Source organism: Pristis pectinata, chromosome 3 (assembly GCF_009764475.1).
Source record: "Pristis pectinata isolate sPriPec2 chromosome 3, sPriPec2.1.pri, whole genome shotgun sequence".
Lineage (NCBI taxonomy): Eukaryota > Metazoa > Chordata > Chondrichthyes > Rhinopristiformes > Pristidae > Pristis > Pristis pectinata.
The window spans coordinates 78,830,412-78,852,775 of NC_067407.1; the positions used below are offsets into that span (position 1 = coordinate 78,830,412).

At 46.1% G+C, this 22,364-nt stretch overlaps 1 protein-coding gene across 3 annotated transcripts in view; it reads left to right on the plus strand.

The window, feature by feature from the left end:
• The window catches only part of LOC127567794 (metabotropic glutamate receptor 1-like), a 150,145-nt gene that overhangs the window by 123,969 nt on the left and 3,812 nt on the right, over positions 1–22,364 (plus strand). For 2 of the 3 annotated variants that reach the window (XM_052010853.1, XM_052010854.1), the window contains 3 exons: positions 7,566–7,734; positions 8,006–8,132; positions 9,530–10,460. In XM_052010853.1, coding sequence (XP_051866813.1) covers positions 7,566–7,734; positions 8,006–8,132; positions 9,530–10,460 — 1,227 coding nt within the window. Of the gene's footprint in view, positions 1–7,565; positions 7,735–8,005; positions 8,133–9,529; positions 10,461–17,271; positions 17,402–22,364 lie in introns of all 3 variants that reach the window. The other variant, XM_052010855.1, reaches the window with a different exon arrangement.

A 22,364-nucleotide genomic window follows, 5' to 3' on the forward strand; every position in this document is an offset into this window, starting at 1 on the left:
CCATTAACCTATCCTACCTTTTTTAACTCTGACCTGGGAGCAAGCTGTCACTCCCAATCACTCTGCGTTGTGCACTCACCTGCACTTAGACTCAACATGATGACTCCCAAGGTAAAGACTATGGTCACATAAGATGCTATGGGTTAACTCGAAGTAAACCCGTAGAGAATAAAACTGGTTCATCCAATCAATAAGGGTGCTCCAACTTTATAAAGCCTTGGTTCAACTTCAGCTGGATTACTGCATGCAGTTCTGGTCACCAAGGTACAGGAAGGATGTGATAGGGTGCAGAGGAGATTCACCAGGACGTTGCCTGGGATGGAGCAGTTCAGTTATGAGGAGAGACTGGAGAAGCTAGCTCTGTTCTCCTTGGAGCTAAGGAAGTTGAGGTACATAAAATTATGAGGGGTATAGATAGGGTATTCTGCAGGAGACTTTTCCCCATGTCAGAAGTAGAGAGGCAGATAAAACTAAAGGACATAGGACATATGAGGGGGACCTTCTTCACCTAGAGAGTGATAAGTATCTGGAACACACTGCCTGGGAGAGTAGTTGAAGCTGGGTTACTGACAAAACTAAAGAAGTATTATGATGAACATTAGCATTGCTTAGGCATGGAGGGCTATGGACCAAGTGCTGGACAATGGGATTAATACAGAAGGGTGCCCATTGGTCAGCATGGACGAGTTGGGCTGAATGGCCTGCTTTCATACTGTATGATTCTATGGAAGTCAAAATCTATTACCTCACCCCCATCTTCATTTCTCTCCATGGCTGCTGTCTGAGGCTGGTCCAAAATTATTGCAACCTCACTTATCTGAAAGAGCTAAGCTCATGATCCCACACCCTCTGTATCATTAGTACACCTGCTTTCACCTCTGTAACGCTACCTATTTGTGTCACTGCTTCAGCCCACCTCATGCGTAAGATCCCTTCAGATTAAACTATTCCAACTGCACCTTGATCAACCTCCCAGCTTCCAGCTAAACCATTGGCTCCTCCAAAACTCTGCTGCCCACATCATAACTCAACAACGCCATACTTTGGGATCCGGTGCACAAATAATTGTAGACATGAGTTGGAAGGAACAGAGAAATGAGGAGATGAACTCAAGAAATGAGCATATGATGCATAATTAAACCATCTCTGTCTGACCCATTGTGGGAAGCACTCAAAGTATTTGGTGGCTGTTCAATTGCAATGATTTCAGCATGTACCCAACAGTAACACCCTGTTCACTGGCTTACCTCTCCTGACCTGAAATGTTGACTGTCCATTTCCCTCCACAGATGTTGCCTGACCCGACGAGTTCCTCCAATAGTTTGTTTTTTTGCTCCAGATTCCAGCATCTACAGTCTCCTGTATCTCTATTATGAGTAATTGACAGTAAATACACTTGTTACACGGCTTTCTCTACATTCATTGTGCCATCAATTCAATACATTCTCTAACAATGTGTCAATGCCATTCATGTTTGGTTCTTAAACAATGCACTCATGAAGCATTTGAGAGGCTGTTATGCACTTGATCACAGTACAGTGAAGTGTTGTACCTCTAATTCCACATTGAGTCATAACAGTGCAAATTGTGAAGAAGAGGAGAACCCTATCCATGAGAGCTCTGTTGGCCTTCTACACACATAAACACAAGCGTGAGGTAACATCTTTGGAGTTCAATGTGAGGAACAAAGCCCTGGCTCCTGGATGCAGTGTTATAAGAATGCCATATCCCACCCACTGTACTGCCAGTCTCAGACATTGCTCACCTCCCTGACACATTCCCCATATTCATGTGCTCCATCACACCTTTGCATGTTTACCACTAATCCAAGCTTTGCACCAACATCTCACAACTTGGACACAATGCCAGCCATTCAACCATGACACTCGCTGGCACACTTTGCTCTCCCACTTGGAGGCAGCAGCACACCGGCTTGGCTGGATCACCTTACCCTGGTGCAGGACATGGTGCTCCCCATCACTGGAGGACCCAACATAGTGTCTCTGGGCAGAAACACTGCAAGAACTGCAACACAGTCTGGTATCCTCCATCTCACTTTCTACTTGTACCCCACCACAATCACTGCCGACTTACAAACTGAAGATGGTGTAAGCACACACACCCATTTCATTTCACCAACCCTCACCCCTCGCCCAGCACCATGCCCCAAGCCTGCTCCTCGCCTTGCCTCGATCCTTGCACCTTTCTCCCTCCAGGTGGCCAAGAACAGCAACTTGGCCATGCAGAGGTGGAAGAGCAGACAGAATGTGAAGATGAAGACACATCATCACTTAAGTTAGCAGTCCTAGCCACCAGCTCAGGAATGGCCAGAGCTCAACGCAGAGGTGGAATCTGCGTGTGGTGTGATGCCAGACACAAGAAGTCAAGGTAGGAGGAAAGGGACTTTGTGTAAAGACAGGATCCTACATTCCAGCATGGAAGTGGTTAGCCACTCCATCAGCATGTTTGCAGACATTATAATGGAGTGTCCCATGGCTGACGTTTCGGCTTTATTGACGGAAGACACCAAGGGTCTGAATGCTGCAGGGAGAGCTCAGACCTGCTATGTCGTCAGAGCAGTGAATACCATTGTTCAAAAGCACTTAGAAGTTACTAACATTGCCACCCTGGGAGGGTGCAGGTGGTATGCAGAGCATAAACATCAGGATCCCATCCCTTGCATTTGGCCAATGGCCTTGCTGTTACTTGGGAGCCAGCCACCCACCCAAGGCTGTTGCCACTCATACTGAAGGTGCAGTCCAAACCAGACTCATCAGCACACAGTTTCCTCAGACACCAGGGAATATCAAGCAGTCGGATCTGCCCTTCAAAGAGCCAAGATGAAGGGTCTTGACCCAAAACGTCAACTGTCCATTTCCCTCCATAGATGCTGCCTGATCTGCTGAGTTCCTCCATCGTTTCATATGTTGCTGCCCTTCAGAGTTGAGCACCCATTCTTGTAGAGAAATCACACCATCACTATTCTTTCATGGTAAATTTATGAGACTTGGCTGCATTAATTCAGGAGAGAAAAAAAAACCTTGAGTTTCCTGGTGCTTTATTTCAGTTGTTCTTTATGGGAATTGAACATCCGTACCAATTATCAGTTGGGTTTCATTCCAGATGCAGCCACACATTTTATCTCCCCTCCTCTCACTTCTCTGATCCAATTATCACCCAGAAAAGAGTTTCTCTCACACATACGTTGTGTCTTTGTGAAATAGCAAGTAGAAACAGATACTGCTTGGAACACACAATGACAATTTGCATTTATATAGCACCCAGGAATGGCAACAGACATAAGTTTGCAATGAGCCACATGAGGAAACATCAGGACCGGTGACCAAAAGCCAAAAACTTGATCGAAGAGAGAGGTTTTAAGGAGTCTGTTGAAGCAAGGCAGAGAGTTAAATGGAAAGGAATGGTGGATCTAAGGGGTTAGGCAGATGAAGGCACTTTCCCCTGTGAGGTGGCAATGGAAAATGAGGATGCACAGGAGACCAGACATCAAGGAACGCAAAATTCTTGGAAGGGTGCAGAGCTGGAGGAGGGCACAGAATACGGAGAAAGAGGCCATGGAGGGATTTGAGCACACGGAATAGAATTTTAAAATGAGGCAGTACCCAACTACAAGACAAGTTTGGTCACCAGACATAGATGCGACGTGCAAATGATACTGAAGATAAGTAGAAGGTTAAGGAATAGGGAAGGACAAAGAAGGACAAAGACTACCCAAAGGAACGATGGACTAGTTGAGTCTGGATACTACGAAGGTATGGATGAGGGTTTGAGCAGTCATTGGACTGGGTTTTGGACCAATGGGTTGTGGGGGGGGGGGGGGAAGTGGGGAAGAGGGAGGGGGCGGGTGGTCGACAACTGTGCAGACAAATCCGATCCTGTGCAAAGGTTCTGCTCCCTGTAGCTGAGCTGCTGACTAAACCATTTTCTGTTTTGTTTCTTTTCCCTGTATGTAGCTCGTTCAGGTCTCAGTATCTCTTAAGTAATAAATAATTTTGCTTTGATGTCACTTAAATCCCATCTTCACCTATTCTTTCACTGAAATGCAGTCTAACTCAGCTTGAATTGAGATTCTGTCAGATAAGATTGTGTGTAATGTGAGTTAAGTGTAAGGGTACCTTTAAGTACTGAATGTACCACATGGTTCTATCTTGATACATTGCTGCATCAGACACTGCAATTCAGTTGAAAGTTACATCCTTCAGTAAGGGATATTCTGCTTATAGCCCCGCCTCTAATCGCCTTAGTATACAACAACACAAACCCATAGAGACAAAATTGGCACCAATTTTGGTCTGTTGCCTTTTGAGGGAGTAGAAAGATCGTGACCTAATGTGAGGAAAATGGAGAATGGACTTCCATAAGTAGAGTGGTGATAAGTTGCAGGCAATAGAAGTCTTGGATAAAAAAACACTAAGAATCTGGAGGAACTCAGCAGGCCAGGCAGCATCCGTGGAGAAAAGCAGGCACTCAACGTTTCGGGTCAGGACCCTTCTTCAGGACTGAAGAGAGGAAAAGGGGAAGCCCAATATATAGGAGGGAAAAGCAGAGCAGTGATAGGTGGACAAAAGGGGGGAGCTGCGGTGGGCACAAGATGGTGATAGGTTGATGCAGGTAAGAGATAGTGATAGGCAGGTGCAGGGGAGGAGGGGAGAGCAGATTCACTGAGGATGGGTCAAAGGTAAGGAGAGAGAGTTTACAAAAAAGGGGAGAAAAAAGAGAAATAGGCTTGTAAAGGGAAAGAGGGGTGGTTGTAGGGAAGGGGGGTGGGGATTACTTAAAGTGGGAGAATTCAATCTTCATGCCGTTAGGCTGCAAGGTTCCAAGATGGAAAATGAGGTGCTGTTCCTCCAGTTTGCGCTTGGAATTCTCCTGGCAGTGGAGGATGCCAAGGACTGATATATCAGTGATGGAGTGGGATGGGGAGTTGAAGTGACTGTCAGGGTGTTGCAAACACATGAGACAGCTCCAAAATTTAACAGCATACTGACCGACAGGGGCACAAGCCCACAGCACTGGTGATTCCAGGGTCACAGTGATGGTAAACAGGTGTCCAGTGAAGGTGATGATTGGTAAGGTGCAGATCACTCATGAATGGGTGGTGACACACAGCAGAAGAGGGTGCAGACTCAGTCAGCTCCATCATGGGTACAACCCTGCCCACCACCAAGGACATCTGCAAGAGGTGGTGCCTCAGGAAGGCAGAATCCATAACCAAGGACTCTTACCATCTGGGACATGCCCTCTTCCCATTACTACCATTGGGGAGGAGGTACAGGAGCCTGAAGACCTACACTCAACGATTCAGTTACAGCTCCTTCCCCTCTGCCATCAGATTTCTGAACGGTCCATGAACACTACCTCATTATTCCTTTTTTCGCACTATTTTTATAATTAATAGTAATTTGATGTCTTTGCACTGTACTGCTGCCACAAAACAATGAATTTCACATCATCTAGGTCAGTGATAGTAATTCTGATTCTGAGAACAACTCCATGGGTGATCTGCAGTACTATCCTGTGGGTGCTTTCCAGGGAACTCTTGTAGAGTCTCGGGGAAACATGATCCGTGGTCTGGTACAAGTACATGACGATAAAGCTACCAATACCTGTGGCCAAATGCACAAGATGGCCAACATTGATGGGGAAAGACTGCCTGCGGGCGCTGCACTTTGACCGGAGTTGGCGATCCATAGGGTTGGTGTGGTAGCTGAGAGCCAGCAGAAGCTTTCAGTGCAGTATGAGCATCTCTTCACTGACCCATACAGTGTCACCGCTGTTTACTGGGCACACGTTCACATTTATCAGCAGCCCAATCCCATTCACGTTCAGCCAAGACCTGATCCTTCTGCCCTTAGTCTGCAGGAGGAAGAGGAGCTGCATAAATTGGAACAGAACGGATGTTGGTGATGTTCCAACTCAAGAAGTTGGTAACAGTCCCCAAGGCAGATAAAGCCATACGATTATGCGGGGACTACAACATGACACAGAACAGGTGTACTGGTACTCCACTGGTTACTTACTGCTGGCTTTGGTTGTGCAAAGAGAGAGTGAGTCATTGAGTGCCATGCAATGTGCACGGGTGACTTGGTTGGCAGTGCAACCTGTGAGATGTGGGGGCGACGCTCGCAGCTGTGCCAAGTCTGCTGAACATTTGAGAACAAGACATGACTCCTGATGGGAGTTGGTAGGTAAGTGATGGGACATGGTGCCTTGAGCAGCACCTAAGGCCAGCGATCTAACTGCAGGAATATGGCATGCATTCGCTGACTGCCAACCGCTTTGATAGGTTGTTGAACTGCCGGTGACACTGCATCCACCTCCTTTGTCCCCACGTCCTCAAGGCTTGGATCCTGACATTGATCTCCAGAATTACCAGCTCCTATTGTCTCTGATCTTGTGTTAGAGGGAGTCTCCTGGCCCCCACCAAGTTCAGCAAGGACTCCAGCGTTGTGTTTGAACATCACGAAACCCACTGTCTTCCCCATAACCCCAATTTCCCAGGTCATCTTCAGCTTGCACCAACACCAGCACAATGCACCTCCCCTTGAAGAGTACAGCCTCGGTTTAACCAGTGTAGACTAGTTTTAACTGGGGGTAGCCAGTCACAATATTTGTCCTCTACTGAACTGCCCAGCCAATGAACAGTGCTGTTAGCTAAGTTGGCTGCTGGCTGTCTTATGTTGGTGATTGTGGTCCAATAAGTCTTCACAAACCATTTAGCCATTTTTGAGGACTATAGGGTTTAGCTCACTATCAACTGCCTGAACTTTAAGAGGGGAACTATATGGATACTTGAAAAGAAAAACATCAGGCTATAGGAAAAGTACGTGTGAGGAGGTGGATAGCAGTTTCAAGATAAGATGGGCTGATTGGCCTCCTGTGCTTAGAAAAATGATTTAATTATCTAACTGAAGAACAAGTATGGTAAAACTCAGATAATCTGGCATCCACTTGTTTGGAAGACCTGATAGTCCAGGTATGTGGTTCACTTATTAGTCCGGAATGTGAGCCAGGGGCCCAGAGTGTGTGGCTGGATCCTGAAGGTCTAGAGTGTGGTCAGGACCAGGGTCTAGATTGTGGGCCGGGTGTGCAGAGCTGAGGTTGGGGTCTGGAACCCCAGGGGTCAGGAATGTGGGTAGGTTTCCAGCTGGAGCCAGGATCTGGAGTATTTGTATATTCCCCACGCCCTTTAAGCTCATTGGATTCACTGGAGAATTTACTACACACCACCATAGAAAAAGTGAAATTAAAGAATATTTGCATATTTATAGGAGTACCACCCAATAGGCTGGAAAACTGCTAATCCAATACCATCCAAGAGTGCCAGATTATCGGAATTTTACTGTACATCTTGCAGTCTCAGTGGGAAGTCTTCCTCAATGAGAATGTGAGTCAGAGACTTGGTGATAAAGTGCCATAGTCTCTCTCTCTATTTTCAGGAGCTGCACTCCCATTGAGCGAAGTCCCTCCCCACAATGGGATCACTACAGAAATCCAGACCCAAGAGTGCCGGTCCCAGTTAAACTTTTTCTTTGAATTGCCAGGTATGATATTATGAACCTTCAAATGACAGAGAATGGTCTGTACGACTATGTGAACATAGGGACTTGGTATGAAGGGTTGCTGGACATAGATGACAACAAGCTTCAGATGAACATGTCCAAGATGGTGCGTTCTGTCTGTAGTGAACCGTGCACCAAAGGACAGATTAAGGTGAGTTCAACCAGCGCTGGGCCACCTGGGCTCCTTCTAAAGGTCAGCCAACTTTCTGGGATCAGCTGCTGCTTCCGACTGTATTTAGTTTCTCTTCCACTCAACGGGAACCCAGAGTAAACAAGTCCTCTCACTCTGTTGACGGTCACCCAAAATGTGTAACTCTCTTTTCTTTCTCCACACCTTGTTTCTCTCTCCACAGGTGATTCCCAGCGTTTCCTACGTTCTACTCAAGGCATACTCTTTTTTTCTCCCCCCTCCATTTGGGCAGGTTATTCGGAAGGGAGAGGTGAGCTGCTGCTGGATATGCACCACGTGCAAGGAGAACGAGTACATGCTGGATGAGTTCACGTGCAGGGCCTGTGAACTGGGCTGGTGGCCAAATGCTGACCTCACAGGTAACTCCAGGGAAATGGCCTGAGTTATGGGCAGCATCCTTGTTATGGGCATCTCAGGGGGCTGGGGAAGGTCCCATGCCACTATTTTAAAGTAGAGCGGAGCTCTTCTCATTGCCCTGGCCATTGGTTACTCCCCAAACCAACACAGGTTTCAAAAAAAATCTATTCATGTTTCAGCAGCAATAGAAGTAAGCAGTATGTGTTTGGATGGGGTTGACAAGTAAAGATTTTCTCACCTGTCATAGAGTCATAGAGCAATACAGCATGGAAACAGGCCCTTCGGCCCAACTTGTCCATGCTAACCAAGTTGCCTGAGTCAGTCCCATTTGCCTCTGTTTGGCCCATATCCCTCTCAATCTTTCCTAATCTTGTACCTGTCCAAATGCCTTTTAAGTGTTGTAATTGTACCTGCCTCTACCACTTCCTCTGGCAGCTCCTTCCATATGCACACCAACCTCGATGTGAAAGAGCAGCCCCTCTGGTCCCTTTTAAATCTTTCCCCTCTTACTTAAACCTATGCCCTTTAGTTTTGGACTCCCCTACCCTGGGGAATAAACTGTGGCCAATCACCTTATCTACGCTCCTCATGATTTTACAAACCTCTATAAGGTCACCCCTCAGCCTCCTATGCTCCTGGGAAAAAAGTCCCAGCCCATCCAGACACAACAGACTGCAAATGCTGGAATCTGGAGCAATGAACAATCTGCTGGAGGAACTCATTGAGTCGAGCAGCATCTGTTAGGGGAAAGGATTTGTCAAACTTCCGAGTCAAAACCCAGGTCTTAACGCAATTCCTTTCCCCTCCACAGATGCTGCTTGACCCGCTGAGTTCCTGCAGCAAATTGTTTGTTGCCCTGGACTATCCAGCCTCTCCTTATAACTCAAACCTTCCAGTCCTGATAACATCGTGGTAAACCATTTTGCACCCTTTCCAGTTTAATGACATCCTTCCTATAGCCAGTCTGGCACCCAGACACCCATAGCCAGGGTCTTGGCGTTTGATATATAAATATGTGCCAAGGGTCTTGGCGTTTGATATATAAATATGTGCCAAGTATCCTGTTATTGATTAGTAATCCGTGGACTGTGAGTGGCTGCTGGTTTCATATCCCAGTCCCACCTTCAGGGACTGCATGTTCTTATCTTCCAAGTTTGATTGGCCTTTAGATCTTTTAAAAGTTTTCCCAGCTTTTCAACGATAAAAGGAGTTGAGCCTTGGATATTATAAGCTATTGGAAATGTGCATAAAACGTAAAAAAAAACAGCTTGAATTTATATGGCATGAAAATTTCTCACAGAAATATTGCAGCTAAAATTTGGCAGTAAACCACTTAAAGAAATGTGCAAATTTTTTATATTATTTTAACCTCTAATTTCTTCTTTTTCCTGTTCAACAGGTTGCAAAAGGATTATTGTGAAGCACCTGAGCTGGAGCGATGTGGAGTCTGCTATCGCCGTGGTCTTCTCCTGTCTGGGGATCCTTGCCACCATGTTTGTCACCCTCATCTTCGTGTTGTACAGGGACACACCGGTGGTCAAGTCCTCCAGCCGGGAGCTCTGCTACATCATCCTGGCCGGCATCTTCCTGGGCTACATCTGCCCATTCACCTTGTTGGCTAAGCCGACTCTGGCCTCCTGCTACTTCCAAAGGGTGCTGGTGGGACTCTCCGCTGCCATGTGCTACTCCGCCTTGGTGACCAAAACCAACCGCATCGCCAGGATCCTGGCTGGAAGCAAGAAGAAGATCTGCACTCGGAAGCCGAGGTTCATGAGCGCCTGGGCTCAGGTGGTGATTGCTTTTGTGTTGATCAGCGTTCAGCTGACCATTGTGGTCACGCTGCTGATTCTGGAGCCCCCTACCCCTGTCCTTTCCTACCCGAGCATCAACGAAGTCTTCCTAATATGCAACACAAGCAACCTGGGTGTGGTGGCTCCTCTGGGGTACAACGGGCTCCTCATCATGAGCTGCACCTACTATGCCTTCAAGACAAGGAACGTCCCCGCCAACTTCAATGAAGCCAAGTACATAGCCTTTACTATGTACACAACCTGTATCATATGGCTGGCTTTTGTCCCGATCTACTTTGGCAGCAACTACAAGATCATCACCACCAGCTTCTCGGTTAGTCTGAGTGTGACCGTGGCCCTGGGCTGCATGTTCACCCCGAAGATCTACATCATCATCGCCAAGCCCGAGCGCAACGTCCGCAGCGCCTTCACCACCTCGGACGTGGTGCGCATGCACGTGGGCGATGGGAAGGCAGCCTGCAGGTCCAACAGCCTGCTCGACATGTTTAAGAGGAAGAAAACCACCACCAACAATGCGAGGTAAGGAGCTCCAGTTGTGGGCCGCTCTGTGCCTTGCACTGAGGGGACTCCGCATTTTTAGCACATAACCACCCCTTGTGCTCAGTTAATGGTGTAACCTCCATGTGCCTGCTTCTGTGGTGGAGCCTTCAGCGACGGGACAATGGTGCAAAAGACAAGATACTGGGAACTGTAGCTCCATTGTGGTAATCTGGGCAATCGGCACTCAAACCAACTCACTGATCTTCAGGGATGGGAACTTATCTGGCCTGCGTGCGGCTCCTGGTCCGCAGAATGCAGCAGGTATAGCCCACATCCCAAAAATTCCTTTAAAAAAAATTGTAGCATCTTGCAGCAGTGGAGTCTACTTGGTCCAGTGCCACCAGGAGAGCAGCTCGCATGCATTGTTCATACAGCTGTCTGGCAGCCTATGAAATTCTGGCCCCACCATCCTCGAAGCAGGCATTGCTCAGACTCCAATGGCCATGGTTTGAGCAGTCACTAGGACACAGCTGACAACCTGTCACTTGTCTGGTTAATGATTGCTGTCCTGGCCTGTGGACTCCTCTCGTTTATCCTGGTGACTGTTTTAAGTTAATGACCCATCCTCATTACTTCTCTAATCAATGGAATGGAAGAAAGTTCCATTTCCCCCTTTTGGTAGGTGGCCATAATTTAAAAAGAGAACCCCTTTAAGCCTGCTGTACTGGTGTAGAAATAGTCTCAGTTCCCAAAGTCTCTGTCTGCATCAGAAGTGTTGCCAGGGAATCACTTGCACTCCTTCCCAGAGTTTTCCATATGAAGTGTTGCACATGGTAATTATGATAAACATTCACAGGGGGTCAGACTCCATACCAGGAACAAGCAACAGAAAGCTTCAGCTATCCTGTACTGCCATCCTGTACCAAAACATATCATCATTTTCGTTATATTTATTAGTTCATAAAATGTAGACGTCACTGGCAAAGCTGGCATTTATTCACCATCCCTAATTACTCCTGAACTGAGGCTGTTAAGAGTTAGCACCTTGCTGAGTGTGGCATCAACAGCGGACAGGTTTCCTTCCCTGAAGGACACTGGTGAACCAGATGGGGTTTTATGACAAACCCGTACTCTCTTGGTTTACTGCTACTGAGCGGCTTTTAGTTCTAAATTCTAGGTTTTTGGAATTACTTGAATTTAAACCACCCAGTTGCCATGGTGGGATTCCAACTCATGTCCCTCAATCAACAGTCCAAAATCCCAAGTGCTGGTCCAGCAATGTGCCAGGACATTGCCATACCCTTGATATCAGGTCTCTGGCAATCTACTGTACCCAGCCCCTGATCACACCTCAACTCTGTCCCATCATCAATAATCTTGATCTTTTCATTTTCCCAGAGCTGCCACCACCTATACCCTCTCTGTCATTTAATACCACTGACTTATTTGCCCCTGCCGATTCAGGGGCCTTTCTCTCCACTTGTTAGATTTCTTTCAACTCTCTTTCAATCCCCCTCCACCATTACAAGCTGATTTTTTTTAAATCCCCTAATTTTGATCCTTTCCCACATGACCCCCCTCATCAATGGCCACTTTCATAAAATGCTCCCAAATCCTCAGTGTGAACTTAACACAGTAACTCTGAGCATGACATTCACTTAAGGCAAGGGAAGCATCACAGTGAACCTGATCCTTCCCTCAATTGACCCCTGCACCTGCAACAGCTTAAGATATCTTTATTAGTCACATGTACATTGAAACACACAGTAAAATGCATCTTTGTGTGCTGGGAGCAGCCCGCAAGTGTCGCCACACTTCTGGCGCCAACATAGCTTGCCCACAACTTCCTGACCTGTACATCTTTGAAATGTGGGAGGAAAAGCGGAGCACCTGAAGGAAACCCACACAGACATGGGGAGAACGTACAAACTCCTTACAGACAGCAGCCGGAACTGAACCCATTTGGCCCATGCCAAGCATTGGGATCCACATTCTCATACAGATCCACTGCTAGTTGTTCTGCCAATGTCCTTGTTAAAAGGAGCAAAGTTTAGGACTTTTATTTAAAATATATTTACTTTTTTTTAAACAAAATGACACTGAGGAAGCTAAAATTGCTAATGAGTTAAACTTTGATGTTGTATTCACAATAAGCAAATTTTTAGCCTGTTGCACCAATCGATAATTCACTTCACACCCGTTGTGTTGGGACATCTCTGGTGTTATTTGTCCAGCTATGTGGTTCCAGCAGCCACACTTCAGTCATTCAATGAGACAAGAAAGACTCAGGGGCACCAGGATTCAAGAAGAGTCAGATGGAGTAGTAATTCTGATTCAGCCAAGCAAGATGATTTAGGAGATAATTAGTATATTATTTGCATAATGTTATTGCTGCTTTGTATGTTCACATTTTGTCGAGTGAAGTACCTGACTGTTTCTATTCAACTTCATCTTACCAGTTATTTTCTCAGTTAACCTTTTGAAGGCATGGCATAAATATCGGGTTTCTGACACAAGTTGAATTATAGTATTAGCTAGATTTGTTTGGTTTGGGCAAGCCCTTCAACCAAGGATGCTCAGGGCACTTACAGGGTGACTTAATCCACCATACCCAAGAACATATGTAAGACAGTACTCTTAGATTGTAACACCAGAGCACTTACATACTAACTGCAACTTATCATTGAAATCTTGGCACACTGATATTTTGAAAGCATTTCGAATGTAAGATCAATGTAACAACCTAAATGCAGGGCAAGTTACTGGCACAGAGTATGGGCCACAGATTGGTCTGACGTCAGGTTGTGCTCTCTCCTTAGAGTTAAAAAATCTTCAGACTGACCTTTCCTGCTTGAACGTAATCCAAGAAAGGGATTGGAGTGGAGCAGGTCAGCCACAGTTTATGCAGAGTAACCTTAAGCATCCTTGCGCATATTGGGGCAGGGAATAGGGAAAGGTGATACTGTGGAACTTCTCCAAACTCAGAGGCTGTACCATCCTCGTCTCACATCACTCCCTTTCTCACTCAACCAACACATGAACATCACTCGCGGTATCAACCAACTCTGTCTCCGAAGGTGTGTTGTGAGATTTACCAGCCCTATAGGACTGGAAAAGTCTTCCAGCACTGCCAGTGACCCAGGTGAAAAAACCCTCACAGCTCTCAATGACTCAGAAATATTGACATACACCACCACAGCTGGAGACCCAGCTGTGGAAGGCAGTCAGTGAGCTAGCAGAGGCAGCACTGAGTACACTCTTACAGAACATACTCTCTGTATGGCTGTATAAAGGCTGAACTCTCCCGAATTGATCCCCATAACTCAAGTCTTTTTTTCCTGTCTAAGTGTTGATAATTCCTTTAAGACAGTTCGTTCCAAACCACAAGAATGATTTCCTTTTCATTCTTCTGCCAACTATGTCTCTCTGATTATGAACCATACTGGTCCATAATCAGAGGGAACAGTTTCTCTTTCCTAATTCCATTAAACCCTTGATGGGTTGCTGACTCTGACTGGGGATATTGCTGGAGGTTTTAATCGTGTAACCTCTTGGCCTATAACCAACCTGCTCAGTGGAACAGCCCAAAGAAACAAAGGACTGCAGATGCTAGAATCTGGATGAAAAAACAATAAAATGCTGGAGGAACTCAGAAGGCCAGGCAGCATCCGTGGAGAAGAACAGAGGGTCAATGTTTCGGGTCAGGACCCTTCTTCAAGACTGAAGATAGGAAGAGGGGAAGCCCAATATATAGGAGGGAAAAGCAGAGCAGTGATAGGTGGACAAAAGAGGGGAGGTGGGGTGGACACAAGGTGGTGATAGGTAGATGCAGGTAAGAGATAGTGATAGGCAGTGCGGGGGAGGAGGGGAGAGCAGATCCACCAGGGGATGGGTCAAAGGTGTGGAGGCAGGCGGCCTATGGGACAGCCTTTTGCCTTTTCTTCAACGTTCTCTACTACCTGGTAAACAAAAATATTCAAAAATCAACAAGACCTAAGAAGTGTTTTAATGCCCCTGTGATGCTTTTCTGGGGTTGCTCACAAAAGCATATCGGAGATTAGTTTCTAATTCCAGGAGATTCCACAGGTTGGCACGGTGGCACAGCAGGTAGTGCTGCTGCCTTGCGGCAGATAGTACTGCTGCCTCACAGCTACAGCGACCCAGCATTGATCCTGACCTCCAGTGCTGTCTGTGTGGAGTTTGCATGTCCTCCCTGTGACCTCATGGGTACCACTCCCCCCTTCCCCCCCCCACGCCCCTCCCCAATGCTCCAATTTTCTTCCACATCCCAAAACTGTAGGTAAATTGGCCACTGAGAGTTACACTCATGTCATAGAATCAGGGGCAATTGATGGGCATGTGAGAGAGAACAGGTTATGGGGAATTGAGGGGGGAATGGGATTGATAGGACTGCTCTTACAGCGGTATAGACTTGAAGGGCTGAATGGTCTCCTTCTATATCGTAAGAAAATATGGGAAATATATGAGAAAATAAATATGAACTTACTGGAGGTTTGTCTCCCTGGCACTGAGTGAGTGGGAGTGAGTGCCAGTGAAGGTGACAAAGAAACAGCATCTTGGTGCCTGGATTAAAGGGTTCAATTACAAGGACACATTACTTACACTGCCTTGAGATTAGGAAGGTTGAAACATGACCTAATGCAGGAGTTTAAAATACTAAATGCATGTAGAGGTAGAGAGAAGTTATTTCTTCTGTGGAACAGGTGAATTGGGAGCAGGAGTGAGCCAAGTGGCCATTCGGCCCCTCCACCCTGCTCTGCCATGCAATAAGATCATGGCTGATCTCCTTGTCACAATCCCACCTTGGCAATCTCTCACCCTCGTGTTTATCAAGCATCTACCTTCTTTTGTATCAAAAATATTCAAAGACTCTGCTTCCACCTTCCTTTCAGAAAGAGAGTTCCGAAGGTTCATGATCCTCTGAGAAAAAATAATCATCTCATCTCATTCTTAAATGGTAAACCCCTTACTTTTAAACATGACCCCCAATTCTAGATTCTACCATAAGAGGAAATATCCTCTCCACATCTAACCTGTCAAGATCTCTCAAAATCTTCGATGTCTCAAACAAATCCCCTTTCACTCTTTTAAAATCCAGCAGATACAAGCTGAGCCTGTGCACTCATTCCCCTAGAACAAGGAAGAATAATGTTAAAGCTTGGTTGGTATATAAGAAAATTAGGAAGCAAGGATTGGTTCACATAATGGCTCGTAGAAATCTGGAACTTTTTCCACAACAGACCTTGACCCCGTGACATAACCCAAAATGATACTAAGGAATGAAGGCCAGGAGAAATTTTGAAAGCTCAGATCGATGGATTTTTGCTTTGCTCATGAATAATGTCAAAGGGTAGTGAGCCAAGGTGGGAAAGGATGGAGTTGAGAGAAAGATTAGCCAGGATCTAATTCAGCAGTGGAATAGGCTTGCGGAATCTAATGACCTTCTCCTTCTCCTGTGAGGGTACTAATGGCTGCTGTACTATTGGAAAGGCTGTGGTAAAGGTCTTCAGTGCTTCAACTGGGAAGAAATAGAAATCTGGTCATGCCTCCGATGATTTTGTACACGTTTATCTCTCTCAATTTCAACACTGACAACCCCTCATATGTAAATGTAAAATCAAATGTACAAAAATTTACTAATTAAAAAGAAATGCTGTTAAATTGTACCTGGAAAATTAAAATTCGAGACAGAATGTTATTTTTTGAAATGTACCAAGTATGGGCAGGGTTGCAGGAGTGGGGGGGGGGGAACATAATGGGCAGGGTTGAAGGTGTGTCGGGAGGAGCATTATGTGGTGGGAATGCTGAAACCTGACTTGAAGAGATCTGTTAAGGTAAGGCAAGTAGATGGCTGAAAGCAATAAGCGCCACTCAAAATTATTCAGGCAAAGACAACATCGTTTCACATATTCAAGGTGTAGAACACAAAGGCATTAACTAGGAAAGAGAAAAAAAGGTTTCATTTATAGAACAGAAGGTGACCCAAATTCAGCCTTCCATAATAGAAACAGCCCAAGGGATCACGGTGTGAATGGGAACACCTTGGATGTATGATCTGTTCAGAATTTCCAAACGCTTCTGAAAACCTTTCTGCACAGTAACAGTTTTTAAAATGGCATCAAGAGGAAGAAAGTGCTTGCGACTATGACATAACACTTTTCATTACTCTGGGGCATCCCAAAGCTGTGAGCTATTGGCAAGTACAATAACAACATTTAAAAGACATTTGGACAGATACATGGATAGGAAAGGTTCAGAGGTATATTGGCCAAACCCTGGCAAAAGGGATTAGCTTAGATGGGCACCTTGGTCAGCATGGACAAGTTGAGCCAAAGACCCTGTTTCCATGCTGTATGACTCTATGACTTTTGTTCTGTAGTTGCTTTGCAAGTAGGGAAGTGTGGTAGCCATTTTGCACAGAAAGCTCCCACAATCAGCCAGGGAATGAATGATCCCATTAGCAGTTGGTTCAAGGATAAACGTGGCCAGGACATCAAGAAAACTCCCCTGATCTTTTCACAAATTGTGCCATTAAAGAATTGACGGCTGTCTGAGAAAGCAGACAAAGGCTCAGTTTGAGTTACCATCTGAAAGACAGCACCTCCAGCAGTGTGGCACTCGCTCAGTACTACATGTCTCAAATTTGTATTATGTGCTTAGTTTGGGACAGGAACTCAGAGATGTAAGTGCCACCATAGAACCAGCAGATGTACCTGAGTGCTTCAGAGCAAAAATGGAGGTGGGGGGCGGGGGGGAGGGCGGGTGGTGGGGGGAAGTTTGGTGCGGTAGGGAGGAGATATTTGACACTTTTTTTTGTCTGCTTACTCAGGAATGGAAGAACAGTCTCCTATCGTGCAGTGTCCCCGAACAAGCACCTGCATCACTATCCCCACCTCTTCCGAGCACAGCTACACACGGCCCGAAAGATGTAAATAGAGAGGTTAAGGAAGGAGTGCAGGGTGAGTCATGGAGCATGGGTGAGAAGGTGCAAAGCACAAGCGCTATTGGCTGCCTGACTCCTTCCATTCCTTCAGTAGCAAGGAATTCTGATCTTGCAGACCCTGTCCTCAACCAGAGATGTACGGGATTGTGTAGCTGAGTCACTTGTGTCAGTGCAAAATGCCCCTGGAAGGTCTGATGAGGAGTTGCTTGTGGGGTCTGCATGGTCAGAAATGGACATAGATCTATGCTGCCACAGTACACAACAAATCTCATTGTGTATGTGCAGAGTCTTCATCAGCATGGCTCGTAGACACATTAGCAAATATTAGCCCAGCCCCAATAATGCTGATGAGGGGCCTTGAGATTGAGCCTGAAGGTATTCCCTAGGTCATGGACTGCTGGGAAATCAGTTACATACAAAATTAAAATAGCTCACAGCTGCCCCAAGTTCAGTCAGGTTGCGACAAGTCTGGTAGAGGCATGGAAGTGGGAGGGGTTGCTGGCTATCACATTGTCGTCATGCCTGGCCCAACAGAATCCCATATATTTACAAATTTTCCTCGCGACGTAGAGGGAGGCTATTGTTTAAAAGATATTTGGACAGGTACATGGATGGAAAAAGCTTAGAGTGATATCGGCCAAAAGCAGGCAAATGGGACTAGCTCAGATAGACATCTTGGTCGGCATGGGCAAGTTGGGCAGAAGGGCCTGTTTCTGTGCTGTATGACTCTATGACTATACTGGCTCACACTGCAATCCCATTCCCCCACTAATTCTCCCTATCACATATTCCCCCAGATTCTACCACTCACCCACCCACCAAGGACAACTTACAGTGGCTAATTAACCTACCAACCCACTCATCTTTAGGACGTGGCAGGAAACTGGAGCACCCAGGGGAACCCACCCAGTCACAGGGAGAATGTGCAAACTCCACATGTACAGCACTGGAGGTCAGGATTGAACCTGGGTCGCTGGAGCTGTGAGGCAGCAGCTTTATAAGCTGTGTCAATGTGACAAACCCCGAGCCCCCCTCCACACAAACAACAAGTCAACAGGACAAGGCAGCCCCCTCCGCACCAGACTCACCTGTAGTTCCCTCACAGTGTATGCTCCAGGGGAGACTGCGCGACACCAGTGTGTCAGCAGGTTGTTGAAGCCTCAGGGTGAGCAGCACAATCAGTCCTCCTGCAGATCAGGAGAAGGTAGCCCTGGAGGAGTTCATGCTGAGAATATAGACCATAATGTGGCAGGACAAATGGGTCTGAACATTATCTGATCAGTTAGTTGGTTAGGATAAAGGCAAGAACCCAACAAAAGGTGGGGGATTGAGAAATAGCTGAATGAACTGCATTTGATTAGTGCCAACCCAGAGAGTTTTATGTCCATTGAAATGTAGAAAACATTGCAACTTGAGTTCCACACAGTAAGGTCCCAACAACAGCATGACCAAAATTTTAGTGAAATTAGTTGAGGGAAGAACATTTGCCAGATCACCGGGATAACTTTCCATCTCAGGTTTGAAAAGTGCCCTGTGATCTTTTATATTCACCAAGGAGGGTACCTAAGGGTCCCAATTTAACATCTCAGCTGAAAGTAGCAAAGCAGTACTCCCATGGGACTGTACCAGAGTGTCAATATGAGCTCCAGTCTCTGCACTGGCACCTGAGCCCTTGACCCTTTGACATGGTCAAGACAGCGGTCCTTGAGTCATGGCTGACACCAGGAGCACAGTTTTGGCTGTTTGTTCTGTTGGTGTGCAGATGAAGCTTTAGAAAGGAAAAACCAGCGTGGGTGCTGACTGCATCAGTGCCTAGTGTGACCAACTGCATTTCTGTTTGGGCAAGTATATACAGTAAAACTCGAATAATCTGGCATTGGAAATCCTGATGGTCCAGCATCTGGCTTCATTCATTGGTCCAGAATCTGAGCCAGGGCTCCAGAATGCAAGCAGGAGTGTGGCCAGGGCTGGTCCTGGACTGTGGGCTAGGTGTGTGACAGGAGGTAGGATTGGGATCCAGAACATGTAGCGCCAGGAAGGTGAGTAGGGTTTGAGCCAAAGCAAGGATCTAGAGTGCTCCAATATTCTCACCCCCTTTAAACTCACTGGGTTCACTTGGAAATTTATTGTACTACTGTGTAACATGCAAAAGAAAGTGAAATAAAAGTATATTTGGGTATCAATAGAAGTAACTCCCAAAAGTTCCAAAATCTGCTAGTCCAGTAGTACTAAAGCCCCAGGTGTGCTGGGTTAGCGAAGTTTTACTGTACATGTTTATCCAACAATTCTACCCTCCCAGTGGGAAGTCTTCTTCACTGAGAGTGTGAGTTAGAGACATGGTGATGAAGTCACAGTCTCTCTATCTTTGGGACCTGCACTCGTTATTGTACCCTGTTGTACTTTATTGCGCCCTGTTCTCAATGCTGTTGTTCCGGCCCACTGCAGCTTCTTTTCTAGACTGGGGCCTCCTTGTGATCAGGCGCAGGTGGTTCCTGAGACCTTGTAAGAAGAACTGTATTAATCTCCAAACTGCAGCAGCAGTTCAGCATTAAGATTTCAGTGGTAACCGCTGGAACCGCAAGAGAAAATTACCAAAACATTTCAAGGCCAATGAAGTGGCTTACAGAAGTACTGTTCAAATGTTCAACTAGTGAACAGCAACATTCCACAACCAGCAATTTCTTGAGCACTTTGTTGAGGTATAGATATGGGCCAGAAGACAGGGGAGAATTCCCCTGATCTTCTTCAAAATACCATCATCGGATTTTTCACGTCCACCTAAGGATGCAGCCAGGCCTTCGCTGACTGTCTCTTCTGAAAGACATCTCTGGCAGTACAGCACTCCCTCAGTGGCAGCCTAGACTTTCCTGTTCATACTCTATTTATTGAAATCTAAGCATTACTCATGAGACCAGCATTTATAGCCCATGCCCAATTGCCCGAGAGAAGGTGGTGCCTGGTGAAAGTGCTCCCACAGTGCTGTTGGGGAGGGAGTTCCAGGATTTCAACCCAGTGAGGAAGAAGGATGCAGCAGTATACTTCTAAGTTAGGATAGTGTGTGACTTGGAGGGGAAATGGCAGGTGGTGGTGCTCCTATTCACCTGCTGCCCTTGTCCTTCTTAGTGGTAGAGTTCACAGTGTGGGAGCTGTTAGAGTAGCTTGGGTGCGTCATAGCTGACCATTTTGTGAAAGGCACAGACCACAACCACTATGCACCAATGGTGGGGGGGAATGAATGCTTAGTGTGGTTGATGGGGTGCCAATCAAGCATGCTGCTTTGATCTGGATGGTGCCGAGCTTCTCGTTGGAGCAACACTTAACCAGGCAAGTGGAGCAGAATTCCATCTGCAACCTTCTGATTCAGAGGCAAGAATGTTACCTCTCGAGTCACGTCTGGCACCTGCTTTCTCACTCCATGGTCAGCCAGTGCTGCCGAAATGGAAATGTTGAAGGTGATAGACAGAAGCCATCCTTCTGCTTTAAAACAAGCCTGGTGTAAAACAGAAGCATTCAGTGAGGAAGCAGGCACTGTCTAGCTAATTCAGTGCTGATGACTAACCAGCACCTAATTGGCATATCATTCATGGCATTGCACTCTGTCCAGGTGACCATGTGCATGCAATTAATAACTTACTTCACCATCACTGTCCACTTCCCAAACACAAGGCAACCCACCCCTTCACACCCATAACCTCATCACCCCTCCACCCAACATTTCCAGCACATTCAATCATCCCACTACACCTTCATCCTCCCCAACATGCCCATCACACCCCTACCCCAAACACCAACCCAACCACCCCCATCTTTGCCCCGCTACCATGCCCCACCACATGCCTGCACCTATCCCACCACACACCCTTACCACACCCACAAGAAATCTGCATCTCAGACACACGACTCCACATTCTTTCTCACTTCATAGTGGGATTGAATGTAGTTAGATTTGAAGATAGTTGCCAGGATCAGAGGGTGTTAGTCCATAGGGAAGATGGGTTTTCTTTTGGAATGAAGTATACTGAGTATACTTGGAATGAAGTTATTGAAATCTTTTTTGTATAACTTATGTTGCTAATTTATGTTTTTCTTGTGAATGTTGTGTATCTTATGCTATGTGTCTGTGATGCTGCTGCAAGCAAGTTTTTCATTGCACTTGTGCATACATGTACTCGTGCATATGACAATAAACTCAACTTTGATTTTGGTACACAGTATGATGAGAGACCCACATAAAGAGCACAGGCAAAACCCATTTCCCTTAGCAGAGATGTCAATAACCAGACGTCACAGATCTAAGGTAACTAGTAGAAGGATTAGTGAAGGAATTTTTTCTCAACCACTAAGAAGTGGGGGTTTGGAACTCACAGACTGAATGAGCAATGAAGGAGACGCTCTTATTACAGTAAAAATTTACCAGCATGAACTACAAAGCTGCAGACTAAGCATTGTGCAAGGTAACTTCCTATCAGCAGGCAGAGGCCCAAACAGCTAAATGACCCCTTTCTGTGATGCAGATTTCTATGATTTTAGCAATGCAGTTACTGCTACAAAATGTATCTGCCACCTCCCCAATGTGACACAGCTGGGATTGTCCATGGAAACACAAAAAATTCCAGGGGTGTGGTGATTTTAACAGCACGACCAGATGGTAGAGTTTGCCCGGTGACTCACTGCTTTTCAGTTAGTCCTGGGTAGTTGTGTCAGGGTCAGCTGACCTACTGAGTGATCTGCCATAGAATCAGCCAGTTCCATTGCTGGGAAGTTGTTCACTGCAATATCCACTTCAAATTTGTGTACTCGGAATATCTGCACCATAGCAGTCTGCTGGTGGCATTGCCACCGCTGCAATGTCTGATGTGTACAGGCATCCAAAACACAACATTCATTCAATGTCTTCAATGATAGTAATAATAAGCCCAACAGTTTAACAGTAATTCAGCCATTAGCCTTAGTTCAAGATATTGTTGCATCAGAGTTAT